General features: G+C 36.5%; 1 protein-coding gene across 2 annotated transcripts in view; it reads right to left on the reverse strand.

The window, feature by feature from the left end:
* Window positions 1-18,421, reverse strand: part of sez6l (seizure related 6 homolog (mouse)-like) — a 47,218-nt gene that overhangs the window by 4,524 nt on the left and 24,273 nt on the right. The window contains exons 2-15 of one of the 2 annotated variants that reach the window (XM_084401368.1): window positions 14,077-14,508; window positions 12,039-12,178; window positions 10,321-10,516; window positions 9,652-9,837; window positions 8,359-8,530; window positions 8,111-8,280; window positions 7,191-7,385; window positions 5,951-6,089; window positions 5,528-5,724; window positions 1,316-1,510; window positions 1,006-1,197; window positions 706-900; window positions 344-379; window positions 58-172 (exon numbers count right to left, since the gene is read on the reverse strand). In XM_084401368.1, the coding sequence (XP_084257494.1) occupies window positions 58-172; window positions 344-379; window positions 706-900; window positions 1,006-1,197; window positions 1,316-1,510; window positions 5,528-5,724; window positions 5,951-6,089; window positions 7,191-7,385; window positions 8,111-8,280; window positions 8,359-8,530; window positions 9,652-9,837; window positions 10,321-10,516; window positions 12,039-12,178; window positions 14,077-14,508 (2,560 nt within the window). The remainder of the gene's footprint in view (window positions 1-57; window positions 173-343; window positions 380-705; window positions 901-1,005; window positions 1,198-1,315; window positions 1,511-5,527; window positions 5,725-5,950; window positions 6,090-7,190; window positions 7,386-8,110; window positions 8,281-8,358; window positions 8,531-9,651; window positions 9,838-10,320; window positions 10,517-12,038; window positions 12,179-14,076; window positions 14,509-18,421) is intronic. The other variant, XM_084401369.1, reaches the window with a different exon arrangement.

Below are 18,421 nucleotides of genomic sequence, written 5' to 3' on the forward strand. Positions count from 1 at the left end.
GCAGGCGCTAATGCACTCTATTAGTAATGCTAACACTTTACACAGTATATTGCTCACCTTGTGACATAGATGTAGGCCCCTCCCAGTAAAACAGACACTAGCAACACTAGTATAAATATTGCTAGAGCCATACTTCCCCCGTCAAAAGAAGAGTCTGCAGCAGCTTCAGCCACTAGACAAGATACAAAGATGAAATACATTAAGAATTCATTTTCGCCTGCTTTACCCACTACAACAACCATCAAAACTTTATAAAACAAGGGTAACAATGGGTAAACACTGAGATACAATCTATAAAATTCAAACCTTTGCTTACATTAGTACATTAAACAATAAAACTTACCCTCTAGTGCATGATTGCCAGAACATTCATGATTGACTGAAAATATTAGGGGAAAATAATATATATTTCAGCTTTTAATATATGATATAATAATATAATAAAACAATAACAATGAATTATGAACAATTAATTTTGTTTTTATGTATTATTCACATCACAGATATTTACATATTTTATTTGAATATTCGTTAAATATCTGTTATGCAGCTTCATTAGGGTAGTTATAAATGGAAAACAAAATGCAATTGTTGGGATCAACATTATTTTATGAAATGTAAACATTTTTATAATAAAAAAGGTGTGAGGGATAAACCCCTGCACATTTATATACATACAAATTCTCTGTAAATATCTTTCCTTACCTCTGCAAAGAGGTAATGGACCACTCCAAAATGAGGGATTTCCCAGAATGCACTTGATGGCAATCTCACCAATGAGCTCATAGCCTTGGTAGCACATGAAGGTTAGAGACTCTCCCGGTAGGTAAAGCCTTTTAGACAATATCTGGTAGCCGTTGTCAGGAAGGCCGGGATTCTCACAGGACACGGACTCTTCCGCTATTATACAGCGTAAGAAATAAAATCAGGAATAATTGAGGGATAAAAAAGAGATTTAAATATAAAATACAGACATTTTGTGACAAAACATTTGTGGGAACTCACAAACGCAATGTGGCAAGCGAGACGTCCAAACAGGGGTGCCGGGTTCTCGACCATAGCAAGTGAGTGTGGCGCCGCCCTGCAGGATGTATCCGGGAACGCAGCTGTACTGGATAGTGGTGCCAACCAAGAGTTTGGGATCAGACAGAGTCCGTGTGGAGTGCTCCACGTGTCCAGGGTCTGTGCAGTACATAACTATTGAGGGGAAGGGATGAAAAAGAGACAAAACTGAGAAGGATGACATTTGAATCTGCTGAAAGTAAAAGTTCTTCAGACTCCAATTAGCAAAGACACCCAACTATGCTTGACTCACTCTTCTCACAGAACGGAGGCTGGGTGTTCCAGCTTAGGTCCACCTGACAGGTCAGGGTTTCACTGCCCACGAGGTCGTACCCCGGGTCGCACTGATATGTGATGCGAGCTCCGCGCACCAGCGCTGCATGAGACGTGGTCTTCCAGCCGTTTTGGATCTCAGGTAGATCTGGACACGAGTCATTGCGCGATACCTCTGGAAAACAGGGGTGAAATGATTGAACTTCACACATAAGTTTTGTGCATAATTTGTTTATTGACATAATTATATATATTAGTGCTTTCAAATCAATTTGTAAGTTTGTAAGTATACTGAATAAAAAAAAAATATATATATATATTTTTTTATATATATACATACATACACACACACACACACACACACACACACACACACACACACACACACACACACACACACACACCTCAATACACGATTTAATACAAAAGTATCCCATACACAAAAGAAATGTATTTGAAATATATTTTCAGAATATATTTTTGGAATATATGCAAATATTTGAAATTGGCCCAATAAATATATTTTAGTTAAATATATGTAAATATATTTAGAAATTTAAAAAGTCAACATTTTCACAAACAAACAACACATTTTCAATTTATTTTTTAGATAGACCACTTCAGTCGTGGATGTGGGCATGGGAGAGCAGTGCTCTACTTCACCCACCCACATTTTTCCTACTGGTCGGGGATCAAACCGGCAACCCTTTCGGTTACAAGCCCGAAGCCCTAACCAGTAGGCCACGGCTGCCCCTTTACTGACTTTATTGGCCTAAAATGACAATTTTATGTAGGAAACAACACACAGAATGCAGAGTTTTTTTCCTCCCTATTTTTACAGAATTGAATACAGTTATTTAATAGTGTGTGTATGCAGTGTTAGACACTGAGTTCTATCTATTGTTTAAGTGCACTTCACAGTTGGAGTATCACTGCTATACTTGCATCATAAATATTGTGCATATTTTCAATATTTAAATGACTTCAGGAAAGATGTCAATAAAACAACAATAAATCGAATAATTGCACTTAGTGTTAGGTGCCACCTAATATGGCCTAATAGTCCTAGGAAAGCAACTATCTGTCATTTTACATTGCAGTCATTTAAATGTAAGTACAGTATTTATTATAGCAGTGTGTCATAATACAGTAGTGAAATATGGTAGCCTACTGTTGTGTATAGGGGAAAAGGTAGAGGAATTACTATGATCAAAATACATTTTCGACCCTTCTTTAGAAGCTAAACATTTTATGACCATATATTTTGTCATATATTTTACATTACATGTTATAAATGTAAATATATTTCACACTTAACATCATATATTTTTGTTATATTTCAGAATATATTTCAAAATGATAATTATAAGTGGACAATGTCAATGTATTTGGAATATATGCCACATATATTTTTGACACTTTAAAATATATTTACATATATTTATTTTGTGTATGGGATGTCAAGTGTGTATAGGATATATGTTGTCTCATCAAAATTGAAAGTTTTCACCCATATACACAGTGTACACGTGTACATGTGCATAAGAATACGTACATGCTTGTACAGTACTATGGAAGCGTGTTGCCGCCACAAAAAATAAATAAATAATCGCAACTTATCTCACAATTCAGACTTTAGAACTTGGAATTAGAAGTTTATATCCCACAATTCAGAGAAAAGACAGAATTACGAATTATAAACTTTTTAAATAAAGTCTAAATTGCGAGTTATAAACTTGGAATTACAGGGAGAAAAAGTCTGAATTGTGAGATCAACTTTTTAATTTTTCATTCCAATGAAGCTTTAGTACAGTATCTATACATATTAGATTTGCCTTAAAGGAACACTCCACCGTTTTTTGAAATAGGCCTTATTCACCTTCTTTCCTACATTTAGATAGGTGGGCAAATGCATTTTTGTCTCAGTGCATGCATTGTTTTAGTTTGACAGGGTCAGCGCTAGCTTAGCTTAGCATAATGAATGGAATCCTTTGTTGCCAGCGAGCATGCCCTGAGTAAAAGTGATAAAAAAAAAAAAAAAAAAACCAACCTAATTACTTCTTGTGGCCTGCGTATTCACAACGAGTACAAATAGTGATGCAGATTAACACTAGGCGATTTCCTAGGCAGCTATTGACTTATATATTAAGGACTATATTAGGTGGAAGCACAGGCGAAGCACTGCTACTTGGGCGTGATATCTCTGCACCCAAGTAGCAGTGCTTCGCCTGTGCTTCCCCCTAATATAGTCCCAAGTCAATATCTGCATAGGAAATCGCCTAGTGTTAATCTGCATCACTATTTGTACTTGTTGTGAATACGCAGGCCACAATAAATAATTAGGTGGTTTATTTTTATTTTATATATTACTTTTACTCATGACATGCTAGCTGGCAACAAAGGATTCCATTCATTATGCTAAGCTAAGCTAGCGCCGACCCTGTCAAACTAAAACAATGCATCCACTGAGACAAAAATGCATTTGCCCACCTATCTAAATGTAGGAAAGAAGGTGAATAAGCCCTATTTCAAAAAACGGTGGAGTGTTCCTTTAAGAGATGTGCTATTGCTTGTTTTTGCCTAACGAATAATTAAAGTCCCATCTACATAGATTAAAGGAGGGATCTGAGTCATAGAGACCAGAATATCACTTGAGGGTGGATTTTGTTGACCTAGGCCAGTAAGTAACCACTTAGCAAACACCAAGAACACCCTGGTGACCACACAGCAAAGCGCTAACAGCTAACAACCACCCGCAACACCCTAGCATCTCAGAGGGACTTATGCACCACTCACTCACTCATTTTTAGGAAATTAAAACTCTAGTTTTTATATTATTTTTAGCCTTTTGAGAATCAAAGAGGCAACTTGAAACCTACACGAAACGTGTCGGCTTGGTGTGTAGGAGCATGTGCGCTAACCACTAGGTCAGAGCTCTGACAGCTTTAATCATAAGATTTCAGATCTTGTAGCTGGCAAAATAATTATAAATAAATATAAAAGGTCTGAGAAGGGTCTTTTTATTTAAAAGGCATTCAAAACAGTTTTTCAACAGATCAATTATTCTTAGCATGGCCGGATGTTCGCGTATGATGTTAGCGCAGTGCTAATGGGGCTTCCTTTAGATTCCACATTCAATCAGTTCATGAGCGGATTGATCATGAGCAACTTGGCAGCCATTGTGAATTCAAAGGGCTTCGGTGACCTTTATTTTCCTGGGAACTTTATCCTCTACCATTATACGAACATAAAAAGAGTATCACTGTCTCTTTAGTTCAAGCCATTACTGGAGATTACATGCAAACATGCTGTGTGTGTGTGTGTGTGTGTGTGTGTGTGTTTCCTATGGGAGAGGATAGAGACAAAACTAAATGTGAATGAATGAGGGCAGCCAGGAGAGAAGGAGGAGAAGAGGATGATGGGAGATGAATAGTTGTGGAAAAAAGCATTGACTGAAATGCATGCAGACCACTTGAGAACATAATGGATCGGTTGAAGTAATTTGAAAAGAAAGAGTTGCATTGAGACTCTCTGTGAGTTCGTGACACTCATACCAGACTGAAAGTTTGGAGGTGGGAAAAGAAATGTGAACTGTGACCGACTAATTTCGTTTAGCCAGACTTTTGATTATCAACAGTCTGGTCTAGTGTTGTTATTGTTAACTAAAACCAGAACTACAACTAAAAACTAAACCAATTAAAAAAATATATATTTTAAATAAAATAAATATAATAAAAATAAATCTGAAATAAATTAAATATTTAAATATTAGATGAAATATTGGCAACTAACTGAAATAAAATAAAAACTAAAATAAAAACTATTTATACTACTACTATATAATATACTACTACTATACAGTTTTAATAGCTTATTTTATCCATTCTTATAAATACATTTTTCTCATACTATATATTTATTATAATTATGTATCAAATATTTTGTTTAATATTACTGTATATACACAAATAAGTTGAAGTTGAAGTACTAAAATGACTAAAAATAAATCTAAAATACAGCTAAATAGAAATATTAATAAAAATAATATTAAAGTATGTGTTCTCAAAGATCAAACCCTTAATCTCCAGGCAATCAGGTTTTGAAAACGCTCTTCTTGCCTGTTTGCAAGATGCATGAGACTGAATCCTAATTTATGCCTTTTAACTGGTGCCATTAGCTCGAGCGTCCTTACCCATGTAGTTGATGATAAAACCCTCACCCTTCCCGAAGACCAGGCCGGCTGGGTCTGAGTGGAAGGTGATGGTGAGGTCAGGGGTCGAGGAGGACATCTTAAACGGGTTGGTGCCCCCAACAAACTGGCCCAATATACGCGTTGTGACCTCATCTCCATCCAAAATGGTTAGCATATCACTGTCGCTCAGATTTAAGCTAATGAGGGAGAAAGAGAGAGAGATAGAGAGAGAGGTGAGTGGTGTGGTGTGGGAGGAAATGAGAAAATGAACGAGTCATTCAGGCGGTTTGGTGAGTCATCGCATCCAGCAGGTCTGTGGGTTTCATTGGATTTCAGCATCAGCTTGACGCATCAGCCACCAGAGCAGCTAAACCCGCAGACTTTGCTGTTGTTCTCAGAACAGAATGTTCCAGACGGACTTACAGCTGCACGTCCAACAGAACGCGCTTGTCCTCGCCGACGTGAATCCTCCAGCTGCAATCCTCGCCCTCCCCGTACCATTCGGGCCAGTTTGGGGACAGAATAACGCCGCTGGGGCCGGACAGGTCACCGCCACAGAGAGCTGCAGAGTCCACACACACACACGTGTCACATTGATTTCCGTGTCACATTGTCTCATGAATCAGTGGAACAAATTTCAAAAGTCTGTCATGTCACAATTAGCATCTTAAATAATATATTTAATATATAAATATAAATATATATACACACACACACACACAATATTTATTTAATATTAGTATTAATATATTACATGCAATTTTATTTGTAATTATATAATTATATACATATATATTATATATAATATTTGATATTAAATGTGTATATAATTACAATTATCTATGTAATTATAAATACATGTATATTATAAGTGCATATTATAAAAAAGTCAATTGTTTTATACATTGATTCTCATTTTGTTGTATATATATATACACAGTAATGTATTTGTATTTTAATATTTATTAACAATATATTTATTATATTTATGTTTTCAAATATTTTCTTTAATATCAGCAAGTATGTAATTTGGAATTCAATTTTTATAAAATGTAATAAATAACTGTCTAATAGTTATTAAAAACAGTGTACATAATAGATAAAGTGTAAGTTAATTTATACATTGACACACACATTCACAAACATGTGTATATTATACATAAAATAATTTTTTCATTATTCTCTGAAGTGTGTCCTGTGCATTCGGTTGTGTAAATGTGCATTTCAATATTAATTGCATGTGACATCCAAGCGATATGAAGCATGTGTAATACGCCATGTGGGGTCGACCAGTGTTATGTTCAGCTGTTTTGACCTATTGTCAGTCACAGAAAACCTCCTTTATCCTGTCTAAAGATGAATTACAACAAGGCTAAATATAGAGCAATAACTAATACTCATCCACTACCCGATGATTAGGCCGTGAAAATATTCATCAGCCTAGCAGCAAAAAATATGAAATTCTAAAAAGCACTTCTTAGATGAAAGGCTGTTTTTGGATATTAACATGCCATTAACATTCAATGCAATTCCCATAACATAATTAGAGTAGAAGTGCCAATTAGCTGCTAATCTGCCATCCCATGACATTTAGTAAAGGATTAATGGTATCTTGTAGTGATGTGCATTATGTAACGTAGTGTGCCGTAGTGTGATGATCTACCTTTACAGAGGGGCTCTGTGTCGTTCCAGTAGGGGTCTCGTGTGTTGATGCACTCAATGACGGGCGGGCCCTGCTCCAGCGAGTGGCCGGGGTCACAGGTGAACTGCACCACCGTCCCAACGCCGTAAGTCGGGTCTGTCGTGCTGAAGTTTCCATTTTGGATGTACGGCTCATAGCAGTGGCCCTTCTCGAATGCTAAACGTGAAGAATTAGAAGTTCTGTTAGCTATAGAGTAACAATAAACGATCTAGAGAAACATGTTAACCTTAGCTATTATGTTCAAATATATTGTATTAAATTAAAATATATTATATATATATATAACATATATTAAAATATATGTTAATGCATGAGATAAAAAAATAACTTTACGATAAGGTTCCATTTGATATTTGTTCACAACATGAACATAAACCAACAATAAAAAATACTTCTAAAGCATTTATTAATCTTTTCAAGATTTACTAATCCATCATTAAAATCTAAAGTTTTATTATTATTTAATGGACCTGAGCTAACATGAACTAACAATGAACAGTTGTAAAAATAGTAATAGTAATAAATGTCTTGCTCATTATGCATTAACAAATGCTTATTGTTACCATAAAAATATTAGATATAAGACATTAAGATAAAATATCAAACCAAATTTATTTATTTTAAAGCACATTTCATAAAATGTCGCTTTTATTTTGTGTTTTAAATGATAAAAAATAGGAAAGAGTTCAAATGTTAATCAAACAGCAATTTGCAAATGAGGAAAAACTGATCTAATGTTCCTAAAAACTTTTATCTAATGCAATGGAATTCATACATTTTTAAGTGTTACTTAAATGTTTAAATACTTTTTGGGCCGCTGTACATTCAGTTTGGTGAATCCGCCCAACATATTCAGTGTCGCAGAGATCAAACTGGCGTACCTTCGTAACGTATATTAAAGCCAGTGTTGTGACTGTTAGGTTGGTCTGTTATAAACTGGACCCGAACAGCCGGGCCTTCGCTGATCACTCCCTCGAACGGGATCGGGCCGCCGCGGCCGGAATCAAACAGGACCACCGATCCTGCGTCGAGGCCGCTCCATAAGACAAGCCTGTGTCATGGGAGAAAGGCTGAGCCTCTTATATACATATAAAAAGAATGCATTGATTTAGATGATACGTGCATTTACCTGTCTGTCGGACCCAACACCATTCTCTCCAAATGCAGGTGCAGCCTTTGGCCATTAGGAGCCTCCAGGGACCAAGAGCAGCTGCGGTCCAGGGTGCTGTTGGGGCCCGAGTGGGGTGAGGGGGACAGAACGCGGCCCACCATGGCGTTTTTTACAACCCCGCCACACAAAGCTTCAAAAGAACATGTGCCAATAAGAGCCAGGCTTATATTCACTTTTTAAAATAAACAATTAAAGAAATTATAATATTAAATGTGTTTATATATATTTTTTTATTTATTTATTTTTTATTTATTATAATTATAATTTTACATTAGATTTTTTAATATACATTTATATATATATATATATATATATATATATATATACAATTTTATATATATTTTAATTATAAAAATATATTTATAAATAATAAATATTTAGTTTTTTCAATAATATAAATATTAAAAAAATTTTTTTTATAAATTGTTTTATAAATTTTCATAACAATTTCATATTATATACATATATACTGTATATATATATATATATATATATAATTAGATTTTTTTTTATATACAGTTATATATTATATATTAAAATGTATATTAACTTCAGATAGAAAAAAATTTATATAAAATAAAAATGAAATATTTATTATATATAAACGACGATATATGGGCTAAGCCAAAATTGCGTATTTTTGTGATGATAAAACCACAGAGAATTATGTTGTATATAATTTGTCAAAAAGGCAAAGATCTCTGTGTGCTCAATTGAGATCTGGTGTTTTACCTTTGACTGTTGAAACAGGACGATATGTTCATTTAGAAGAGGAAAAACGGATGTGTCCCATGTGTTGTTTGAATGATATAGAAAATGAGTTCCATTTTGTTTTCTATTGTCCATTTTATTGTGAACAGCGTGATTTTCTGTTTTGTAGGATAAAATCAGAGATTGATTTGGTAAATATGGATGATGCTCAAAGACTGAGATGGCTGTTCACATGTGAAACATATAAACTAGCCAATTATCTTGAGAAAGCATGGGAGAAGAGGAAAAAAAGCTCTTTATCGAGATGATCTGTAGATGAGGATTTTGCCCATGCCCAAGTCTCTAGATATGACTCTGGTATCTCCATCAATGTAAAGTCTATGGGATTTTTCAGCCCAGTTTATTTCTCTTCCAGGTGAGAATATGTTTAGAATATAAGTTTAGTACATAGTGTTAGGGGTTTGTTCAACTGAATACTAATTATTAATATGAACATTTCAGCACTTTTCCCAGCAGTTCCTGTGATTCTCCGAGTCTCACCCCTGCAGCTTGGCTCGCGTTGGCTCCACACAGGCAGCGAGGCATTGAGGCATGTGAGGGTGGCGTCCCCCTGCAGGTGGTATCCCATGTGACACTGGAAGTGAGCCGTGCCTCCGGGATGCAGATCTTTTACCGACACCTCCCCAAAATGAGGCCGTCGAGGTAGGGCACAACTCAGGCGAAAAACTGGACAAGAAAGATCAGATTATCCTTTTTAAAATTCTCCTTTTATGAGATATGAGTAAATAATGACAGAAATTTTGGAGGGTGAACTATTCCTTTAATCATTTATGAGTAAAATGTATGATAATTCCGCTCGAGAACACTAATCAAAAGAAATTGCAACCAAGGCAGCACAAGAAAGCCTTGTGAAATGAGCCCTGGAGTGAAACTACAACATTAGCCGGTTAATGGACACGGCAGAAGCTATCGAGTTAGATAACCGAGCAAATTAAACAAACAGAGAATTTTTCAATAAAAAGTTTGAAGGCAAAGTAAATTACTGAGACTTCTGGATGAGGAGCATTTTTAACATTTACACAAGCACCTGTGGGATTCATTACCGTAATATTATATAAACTTCACAGTTTTATGTAAAAGAGCAATTATCTCCACAAATCCCAAAGATGCCCTGTTTAATGCATAAGTGGCTTGTTTTGAAAGACTCACTTTGATAGTGCAGCTGGAACATGCCGACTCCTCCCTCTGGAGACGACTGGTAGAACACGGACAGCGTGTTGGTTGGACTGCGGATCACCTGACCTTCCACCAGAAGCGTCTGATTGGCCAGTACGAGCAAGGCTCCGGCTTCATCTACACCTCTGATTGACAGCTGCTCGCCCTCTGACAGGTTGACACTTTTGACCTACAACAAAGGAATGCCAAGCATCTTGTAAGAAAACCACAATACATTAAGAAGTATGTACAGTACGACATTCACAACATATTATCAAGTTCATTTGAGAACAAAAAAGTAATGTGTACTATGGTACAATGATGGTATCTGATGATAATACTATGGTACTTCCATGTATCGGTAATTCTCAAAAAATAGAGACGATGTCTCTTTTTAATCATTAAAATTACTTCAAATAGTCAAGAAACTTCAATATAAGTGTGTGTGTGTGTGTGTGTGTGTGTGTGTGAAATTATTTATATATACTGATATTAATCAAAATATTTTATACATAATTATGATATATTTATAATAATAAAAACAAAAATGGCAATACTGTAAATATTGCATTATATATGTATATATATGTAAATAATCACACATACATTATCAACATCAGAAAATTGAAAATATAAAAAATTTCAAAGGTTGTTCAAAAGTTTACATAGTGATTTTTCACACCATGTTAAACAATTATTAATTTAAATATATCGTTTTAAATGTGTCATTGGTGTTACACTGTATAATTTTCATAGATTTTCATTGAAAAAAATTATGATTTAATAAAACCCTTTCAGAGGCAGAGAAAATTAATGACAGGAACAACATGTTTTTCTTTGAAACAACATGCACCAATAAACAGTGCACAATAAAAGCAATAATGTGCATTAAGGAAGTAAAGTGTGCATTTTGATTTCACGTTTGAAGCATATCACGGCCAGCATGGATTATCCATATCTCATCCGATCCCATGAGGACAGTGTGTGTATACATACCAAATTAATTGGAAGTGTTTTAATCTCTTGAGACAGAATATTTAACAAACACACAGACACACAGACGCACAGCAGGCCTTTGGCTGTGGATTAAAGTGGTAATTAGAGATTATGTGACGGGCACGAATTATCCGCAGAGGGAGAGCGGACGTGGACACGGGATTACAGCAGGCAACGCGCGGGCACTGCGGCAACAAGCCCCCGTTTCTCTCATTAACATCTGCTTGTGTGGCTCCGGCTCTCTGGGAACACACTGCTGCTGCCAGCCCAAAGTGCTCAACTCCAGTAATTAGATCCCTGCAATTACACCATCCGCCACTAGAGGGCACGTTCGACTGGACACAGAGTTGTTAAGCGCAGTCACCTGTATCCGAGCGAGGGTGTTGGGAAAATGTGCAAGGCACAGGAGAAATCGAATTGCATTGTAGAAAAAAAAAAAAAAACTTGTTAGGCAGCAGATTGCATTTCCAGATAACTCCCTCGGGGCCACATGCTGTGGTCGGTGTTCTGCAGCTGGTTATTTGTTGAATTACACAGTCTATTAGCATGTCATTTAAAGAGATTCATGCATTAACAGGTGCCTATTCAGTCAAGAGAAACCAGCGCAGTTTGTCATATCGTTTGAAGGAGGGGGGAAAGTATGATTTATGGATGCAATATTCAAACCTCGTATTAAAAGGTCTGCAAATCTGAGCCCCGAAGAGCTGTAAGTGTACCTGTAGCTCCACGCCGTAGCCTGTGTACACCGTCACTGTGTACGTGCACTGCAGGAACGCTCCTTCGGGAAGAGGAGGATCGTCTGAAGAATCGATGTAGCCCTCTGGGTCGGTGAAATTGACCCTGCAGTTTGTTACAGCTGGAGGAAAATGCCAGACAGACGACATTAAAAAAGCCAACTGTTCATCTGAGAATTTCTAAAAAGGGGATTTGAGAAGGAAAACAACAGTCAGGAGAAACATCTACATCATTGAGCTGTACGCTTCAGGTCAAAAGTTTCAAACTAGCTATGTTTTCATTCAAGTTGGAAATTTTATTCATTATTCAAAAAAATTCACGAAACAAAATCACTTCTGGAGGAAATTGTCGCAAATATATCTTGTGCAGCTATTTATGCTGAGTATAAATGTGATACTGTTTGCAACAAGTATAATTAGCAGCAAATATCTTGTTTACACTTATGCAAAAAGTGACAGATGCTATTAGCACAAAATGTCATGTAATATGCTGTTATTAGTACTAAAAATAAAATTGTGCAATCGGTGCAAATAGACACTGGCTTGAATAATTATGATAAATGACTTTTTACAGAACATTACAGTTTAGAGCGCATTGACAAAATGTTTGTCATCACAACAGATATGGGATAGTAGCAGTGTTCTTTTTTCCGAATTATTACTCATTTAATATTATTTATATGATATGATAGTCTGGGTCGACATTTGATTCAGTAACATTAGGCAGTTTTGATTTATATGCTGTTAAATGTTGATGATCGCGTTATTTTACATATGCATTCCCTACATATCGCTTGTTTCTGCTTCTTCGTCTGTGTTTTGATCAGGAGATTCAGTACTCGTTCAGAAGATGTGTAATAGCGCCCCCTACCATATAACAGTGAAAACACAGCACAGCAAGGAAAGAGTAAAGCTAAAACCCCCCCGATTCAAGCATTTATGTGCTTGTTTCTTAAAGTCAGTCGCTAGTTTCGCCTTCTCGATGACATCACGCACGTCGTTAAAGATGGCTAGCGATGATTGGTTGGGAAGCAACCTGTAGTCTGACACGTGTCTTGTCCACGACACGACAATAATTTAGTAGTCAAAATCACATAATCTGACACTGCTGACTATCGTAACAAACAAAAATATTGTGTAATCTGAACCAGATTTTTCATCTAATGTTTTATATTATTTAGGCTTTAATTTCAATTACACAATAAAACTATTTTTAATAGTTTTAGTTAACAATAGGTGTGTTCGTCTTAAAGCGTTGCATGACATCAAAGTACCGCGAGAAAAAAGAACCAAAGTACCAAAAAAAAAAAAAAAACACTGCATCTGAGCAAATTATTCAGTCACATGACTTGAGGCACAGTCACATGACTTTTTTGATGTGCATGTCTCCACTTCAAAGCTACGTTTACACGTGGCCGGTTATTTTCATAAACGGACATTTCACCCTCTCCGTTTCCAGAAAGTGTTCGTTTACACAAACCCGTGTATATGCCATCAAGAGCATGCCAAACCTGTAGGTGGCAGTGTAACGAGAAGCTCAAGCCCATGTTAGCCAATCAGAATCCCGAAAATACTCGCACCTTTGACGCAGTGCAAGTTCTGTCGCATACTGTGACGTCGACTGCCTAAAACTCAGTTTTTCTCAGTTTACATGCAAACAGAGTTTTCCAAAATCTGGAAAGAATTTTTAGAAAGAATCGTTTTCAGAGGCGAATTCTCCGTTTGCGTGTAAATGAGGGGCACAACCGAAGGGAAATGTCTCAGTTTTTCAAAATAACCATGTACGTGTAAACGGGGCCCAAGTGAGCATGTTTTTATGAGCATTCTGGATATTAAATTCAGTGGGAAAGCAACCATACGTCATTCACTTTCACTGAGAGTGTGCGAGACTGTGCTGGTAATGCGATGAAGTTAATTAGAGGTCAACTATATGTAAATGTGCAGCAGCATGAGGAACAATTAGCAACCGACAGTAGAATGACTCATTCATGATTCAGATTTCTCTGAAACTCGGTCTTACCTGAGGTGAGAACACCAGACACTGTGTCAACGTTCAAAGTGGTGGGAACCGCATCGGTGAGCGAAGGCTTCGTGTGGGCCGTTGGAGCATCGGTATCCCAGCTCGGGGTTGCGACGGCCTCCGGGGGTTCGGTGGGGAGGTCGTAAGCTGGAGGTAAAGTGGGGTGTGCAGAGAGCATCTTCTTCAGGAAGGGCTGGTCGGGGGACAGGGCATCCGCTCCGGCCTCGAGCCCCTTCCCCAACATGGGCACCAGATTAGGGGGTAAACCACTGGGAAGAGTCACACCCTTCTGGGCCAGAAGATGATCCTTGCCTGACAGGACAGACTCTAGGAAGTCCTGCCCCATGGATGCAACTCCTCTGGGGGTTTCTTTAGGGGCTGGTACCTGCATCACTGGAGTGAGGCTGGGTGGAGGGGTCAAATCGGTCTCATCTGGGGCAAAGAAAAAGAGTTTGAGAACAATTAGTAGGGAGTAACCAAGTTGCTTCCTGCAAACTTAACTGATATCCCACTTGCTTGTCCAAGACAGCAGTGGAGTGCAAATTGCTCTGCTTCTCAAACTTGTCTCATGAGAAAAAGAGCCCAGTAAGAGATCTCATGTCTAAATGTCAAGATAAGTCTGCAAACAAAAGTCTGAACATTTCTGCTATCCATACTTTTATAGCGCTATATTCTTACCTTATGTAGCCCCGCCGCTTTTCAGCGCTGCGCTCGTTGTCTTTTGACTTCCGGTTTGTATTTTCACAGCGATCTTGCGTATTTATGAATGAACGGCTCGTTTTAAAATCTTCCCGGTCTACTGACATTTGTTAAGGCATCTGCTTTAAACATTACAATCCTCATGATAACTTTCGTTAACTTTACATTAAGTAAATCCACTTCAAAAGCTAATTACTCCTGGACAGCAGTGCCATAGAAATATACAGAGCGACCGCAAAAACGGAAGTTCAAAGACAATATTCGAAAGATGGCGGCGCCCTCGTTTCTCTGGCGCATAAGGTCTATAGCTTTGTCTTAAATCGCATACTATGAGTAGGTACTTATTTTGAATATAGCGACAGATAATTGTTTTTTAATGTTCTATATGAATGTAATCCGAACATTCTACATTAGCCATGTTGTTGTCATAGTCATGTGACCTACTACCAGGGTCAATTACGTCTGTTCACTGCCATTCAGAAAACCTTTCCCGTGGCCTCATGGGATATTTTCCATTGTAAAACTATTTAAAACATGTTTGGTAATTCAAATAAAGCTAAAATATAACAAAATAAAATAAATGTTATATTTAGATTTTAAAATTAAACGAAATGAAAATGTAAAATTTTGCCTTGGCAAGGCAACTAACTTTTTAGTTTAAGGTAAAAACTAACACTAACAAAAAAATTATTAAAACTAAATAGTAACATAAAAAAAAAACAAACAAACACAAAAACACATTTACAAAAACAACAATTACTAAAAATGTAAGTAAAATCTGAAAATATAAAAATAAAATATTGTTCATATGAAATACTTGTTCATATTAAATGTCACGCGTCACACATCATCATTTTCACTGGCTCCACCACAAAAATAAATGGACATTTTATTTGCAATAAAATATTTCATGTGCAAAGATAAAAGAAAAAGTATTCTTAACAACCTTTGACCACAAATAATTTGCTACAAATAATGATTAAAAAAATAGCGGGATATTATAAAACCATAAAGTAACTTTCTAACTCCATAGTTAATGTTTAAGAAATTGTAGAAAAATCTAAGACATTTTTCCATTTTCTGAAGGTGTGAGTGGAATGTGAGCAAGTCTTGTGAGCAATAAAAAATCAACCTCTGAGCTATACAATTTTCCTCTGGAAAAGCATGTTGCCAAACGCATAAGTGCAATACTCCGCATGATTTGCGATGAGGTTATGGTAAAGTGCAGGCTTCCACGGCTGTGTTCATTCAGGGCAGTCTCACTGATGAGGGCTCGGTGTAAAAGAGGAGGGAGTTCAAGCTAAAGGGGAATCTAGTTTCCACAGCACTATTCTGGGTCTGTCAGGCTGAGTGGACCACTGCCAGGACTGCAAGTTATTCAAACTCTCTCTCTTTCTGTGCAGCCGATTCAGGTTTGCAGACAGTCCTTCACGGGGAGGATGGACTGGAACGCAAATGAAGCGTGTCGGAGAAACGACGCCGTAAGAAATGCGCCGACACGCCGTTTCCTACGTGTGTTAATATGTGGAGCTTCACCTCCTGCGCTGAGACACCTCAACCTTTCATTTTCTGCCAAAAAGGATGTCAAGGAGCCAGTTAGACATAAAAAGTGACATCAAATTTTCATGTTTAAATTGGACTTTAACCAAAAAAGATTTTTTTTTTCTGCACTATATATACTCCCACATACAGTAAGGATCCAAAAGTATGCATTCACATTAAAAATTTGGAATTTTATATATATATAATGCTAAAATAGATTTTTTTTTTTATATATATACATTACAATACAATATACTAAATCTTTCCATATCAAACTAATTCAGATGCATTCGACTTCTAATCTCTGTTGGCTTTTTCACCACAGTGGCCATTCCTCAAGGTAAAAAAAGAGGAAGTGCCTGATCAATTAAATTACTCTGGCGAAAAAAGCTATTACCCTCGGAGAGTGATAGAGTGTTGTCCACGGACGTTGTCTGAGCAATAAAACATGTAATGAAAGCGAGTACAAGAGGAAAGCACCTGACGTGGCGTGCACAGGGCCACTTTGTCCTCTAGTGAAAGTTAATTGGTCCATGTACATTGTACATGCACTTCTGTTCAATATAAGCAATTCTGAATTTATTAGAGATTCAAACAAGAAGACAGCTGACTACTGGATTTATAACAAATATATTTAAATGAATTTTTATATATGTTTCCTGAGGTTCATAAATATTAATAAAGTTTTTTTTTGTATGCAGAAAAATTCTGTCTGAAATGATCTGTTTTAATGCGCGGCTCCTTTAAGGCTTGTCAGTAAACAGCCACTGTTATGATTGGCTTACGTCACTGCATAGGAAACAGCATCAATGCCCACTTGCTATTAAAAACATTATCTACATAAAACCGCCAAAGCATTGCTGTCAGATCCAATACAGTTGGCTGCTTCATCTTTCAGCAAACGTTTCTTTGCGAACTCTCCATTACACTGTGCCTCGGTAAATGACTGAACGGCAGTGGGCGGGGCCTATCTATTCGACTAATCTTCGAAGTCTTGCTCTAGAAGCAGTCATATGCAAATGTGTTTGCCCATGTGATGCCACAGATCCCACAATATCCAAATGAAGCATTTTCGGAGTTTGGTTAACCTTCTGATGCTCTTCGTGTGGTAGTCAAAAATGATCATTTTTTATATTTCAATAAAATTGATACATTTTTAGGGGATTTTATTGTTTTAAAATATATCTATGTTGTAGTTATAATCCATTTATTCACTTTTTGAGCATAGACCTGAAAATTTAATTTCCAATTTAAACTGTTGTAAATCTTGAATGCTTTGGAACACATACTTAAGTTTGCCATCTCTTTTCAAAGACGACACTTGGCAAATTATTGATAAAAAGTTACAGAATTTTGTTTATTGTTATGAAAAATGCACAAAAATACGATTTAAATTTTTTTTATGAAATATATATTTTCATAAATTTTCAAAAATAGATATTTCTAAAATGGGAAGAAAATCAAAACCATAAATCTAAACAAGTTGGGTTCCAAATTTGCTTTCAGTAAGATTTTGTTTGGCTGCAGTACCAAAAGTTTCCATTAGATGAAATTTGTCTCCCATTCATTTTCAACAACAGCACAAGTATGACTATTTTTTTCAGGACCATTTAACCTTTTCAAATCATGTCCATGTCCAAGGTTTTTTTTTTTTTTTTTCACATAGCAAATGCCAAAACATTTACCAAGTTTTACCAAATTCACCAAATAATTTTAACGCAAGTAAAAACGTAAAAAAAAAAAAAAAAAAAAAAAAGGGTTAAATAGATGTTTTGTTTATATTGAGGAGGATGTTAAGCAATGAAACCTACAGGATGTCTTGATTTTGTTTTTAGGTTTTCTAGTAATGTAAAAAACAAAAACAAAAAAAACATTGTTTTTCACATATTTGTTGCAGTTTCTCTCTTCTGATTGGTTGCAGCTTTGATTGGTCGGCTGGACCAGTGTGTTGTGATTGGTCAACTGCTTCAAGCGTGTTTGGGAAATGTCACGCCCCTTACCATAACTGCGAGTTTAATGCACTACTAACCAACTCAACCAGGCCCTGCCCCCTTTTCTTTGCGTATTCCATTAATGAGGAGAAGAAAACTCAAGACTACAATGG

This window comes from Rutilus rutilus (genome assembly GCF_951802725.1).
Source record: "Rutilus rutilus genome assembly, chromosome: 25".
NCBI lineage: Eukaryota > Metazoa > Chordata > Actinopteri > Cypriniformes > Leuciscidae > Rutilus > Rutilus rutilus.